At 68.3% G+C, this 2,579-nt stretch overlaps 1 protein-coding gene across 1 annotated transcript in view; it reads right to left on the bottom strand.

Annotated features, from left to right (window-relative positions):
* Positions 1 to 374: 374 nt before the first annotated feature.
* Positions 375 to 2,579, bottom strand: part of H696_01398 (hypothetical protein) — a 3,396-nt gene continuing 1,191 nt past the window's right edge. The window contains exons 2-5 of the mRNA XM_009495294.1: positions 2,415 to 2,548; positions 2,116 to 2,242; positions 1,020 to 1,918; positions 375 to 805 (exon numbers count right to left, since the gene is read on the bottom strand). Of these exons, the coding sequence (XP_009493569.1) occupies positions 572 to 805; positions 1,020 to 1,918; positions 2,116 to 2,242; positions 2,415 to 2,548 (1,394 nt within the window). The 3' untranslated portion in view covers positions 375 to 571. The remainder of the gene's footprint in view (positions 806 to 1,019; positions 1,919 to 2,115; positions 2,243 to 2,414; positions 2,549 to 2,579) is intronic.

The following is a 2,579-nucleotide window of genomic DNA, read 5'->3' as shown; positions in this document are numbered from 1 at the left end:
CGCGAACGCGCCTCCACCCCCGACTGGCGGACGCCGCCCCCCCCCCGCTCGCCCGCCCGCCCGCCCGCCCGCCCGCCCGCGGGAGCGAGATCCCCCCCTGGCCCTCGCCACGCAAGCCAACTGCAACAAATGCCATCGGCCGGGGCCGGAGCCCAACACCCCCGGCACTGGCCGCACCCGCGCCCGTGCGTCCACATCACTTTTCCCGGGACGCCGGGATATATCGTCGGCCGGACGGGGAGGGGCGAGGGGCGGGATGCCGCGCGTGCACCCGGCGCAGCTGTGGGAAAATCAAGCGTTGGCAGATGCCGGCGGCCGGGAGGGGTCGCCCCCTGGAGTGCGCGCACGCGCAGGAGAACAAACACCAGCCAGCAGGGGGCGCGCGTGTGCGTGTATATATATAGGCCAGCGAGTGTTACCTGTGTGTATGAAGAGGAGGGGGGGGGGGATGAGGAACAAGGGAGGGGAGGGACATGCCGGCCGGGGGCCGGGCCAGAGGCGAGGCCGCCTGCACGGGGGACGGGGCGGGGCGGCACCCCCCAGTGCGATGCGGCGCCTTTCTCTCTCTCTCTCAAAGGTAGTCGTTGGACAGCTCATCGACCACGCCGAAGATGTAGTCATCCTCGTCGTCGTCATCGGCATCGTCGTGGTCCAGGGCGAACTGGCCGAACTGATCGGCCTGGCCGCCGAAGGCGTCGCGCGGCGTCTGGGCCCGAGCGGCGCCCGGGGCACCCAGCTCGCCGCGGCTGTCAGCCGCGTCGCCCATTTGACTGAGCTCCAGGCTGTATGCCGCACGGCCGGAGGCCTGTGGATGGGGGAGAGCGTGGGCCGAGCAAAGAGAGGGAGTGGGCAGGGGGGGGGGGGGCCTGGGTCAGTGGAAGAAAGAGAAACACAGAGAGAGGGGAACAGAAAGAGAGAGGGAGAGAGGAGACAGGTGGCAGAGGAAGGGCCAAGGACCCCTCCCCAGACGGGAGGCGCCAGCATCGACCGCGGCCGAGCCATGTGCGGGCACAACGCACATTCCAGTAGGCCCGGAGATCGGCGAACGAGTAGAACACCAAAGGCACCTGGGCCAGGAAGGTGATGAGGGCGATCATGCTGATGACCACGCCGAAGCCGATCTTCTGCGTGGGGAAGGTGCCGGCCAGGGGGAAGGCAAACTGCGACACGAGAGCGCCACAGGCATAGGAGGAGCTGTTGGCCAGGCCGGCGATGGCGCCGTTGACATTCTGGCCGCCGGCCGACCGGGAGGCCTTCTCGATGGCATAGTTGAGGGCCGACGTCCGGGGGAAGGTGAAGGCAAACCCGGCAAAGATGGACAGGATGATGACCACAGCCACGGGGCCGGTCACGGCGAAGGTCCAGCCGATGCCGATGGTCGACGGGAGGGACACCAGCCCGCCGATGATGCTGGGGACCAGCAGGAAGGACACGGGCTTGCCACCGCGCGAGGCCACGTCGGTGGCCCGGCCGCCGGTCACCGCGCCGATGACCGTGCCGAAGCCGATGGCCAGCATGCTGAGCCCGATCAGGAAGGGATCGAAGTCGTAGTTGACGAAGAGCACCACCGGGAATGACACGATGATGACATAGTAGCTGCCATAGCTGAAGGCCGCCGAGATGAGCAGGCTCAGGACCGACGGCGTGCGCAGGTGCACAAACGAGGACCACGGCCGGGGGAAGGACTTGGGCCGGTTTTCCGGGGCCACGGTCTCCGGCAGCCACAGCACAATCGGCACCAGGGCCAGCACCGACATGGCGGCCAGGAACCAGAAGACACTGCGCCAGCCGAGGTGCCGCGAGAGCAGCCCCCCGAGGAAGGCCCCGAGCAGGGGCCCGATCAGCGGCCCGGCCACGTAGATGGACATGGCCTTGCCGCGCTGGTCAGGGGCATGGGTGTCGGCGATGAGCGATGCGCCTGGTGCGTGCGTGCGTGCGTGCGTGCGTGCGTGTGTGCGTGTGGGGGGGAGGGGGGAGGACACCATGGGAGCATCCAGGTTAGTGGTGATGTGAACGCGCGGGCGTGTGTCGACAGCAGGGCGGCGTCTGCGAGCGGGGGACAGAGGGTGGCGGGAGTAGGTGCACGCGCGACAGGGTGCGCTTGCCGGGACGTACCGATGGTCATCAGGGCCGAAGAGCCGGCCGCCTGAATGACACGGAAGGCAATGAGCGTCTCAATGTTCCAGGCGAGGCCGCAAAGGACGGCCGTGGAAAAGTACAAGCCCACAGAGATGATGCTAATCTGTGAGGTGGGCCCGGCGGGCGGGCGGGCGGGCGGGCGGGCGGGCGGGCGGGCGGGCGGGCGGGCGGGCGGGCGGGACGCATGTGTGAGTGTCGCGCCATGGGTTTCCCCTTCGATCGGGGAGGGAGAAAAAAAAAGGACGAGCCACAGCATGGCCAGGGCATGTACGCACCAGGCGCCGGCCGAAGTAGTCGGAGGCCGGGCCCCAGAAGAGCGGGCAGATGGCCATGCCAGCCATGAAGGCCGAAATGGTGATCATGGCCATTTCCAGGGTGGTGTCAAAGTCATTGACAATGATCGGCAGAGCTGCGGGACAGTGGCGAGGAGACGGCCAGGG

Source organism: Fonticula alba, assembly GCF_000388065.1.
Source record: "Fonticula alba strain ATCC 38817 unplaced genomic scaffold supercont2.2, whole genome shotgun sequence".
Lineage (NCBI taxonomy): Eukaryota > Rotosphaerida > Fonticulaceae > Fonticula > Fonticula alba.
This window is presented reverse-complemented; position numbering and strand designations above follow the sequence as displayed.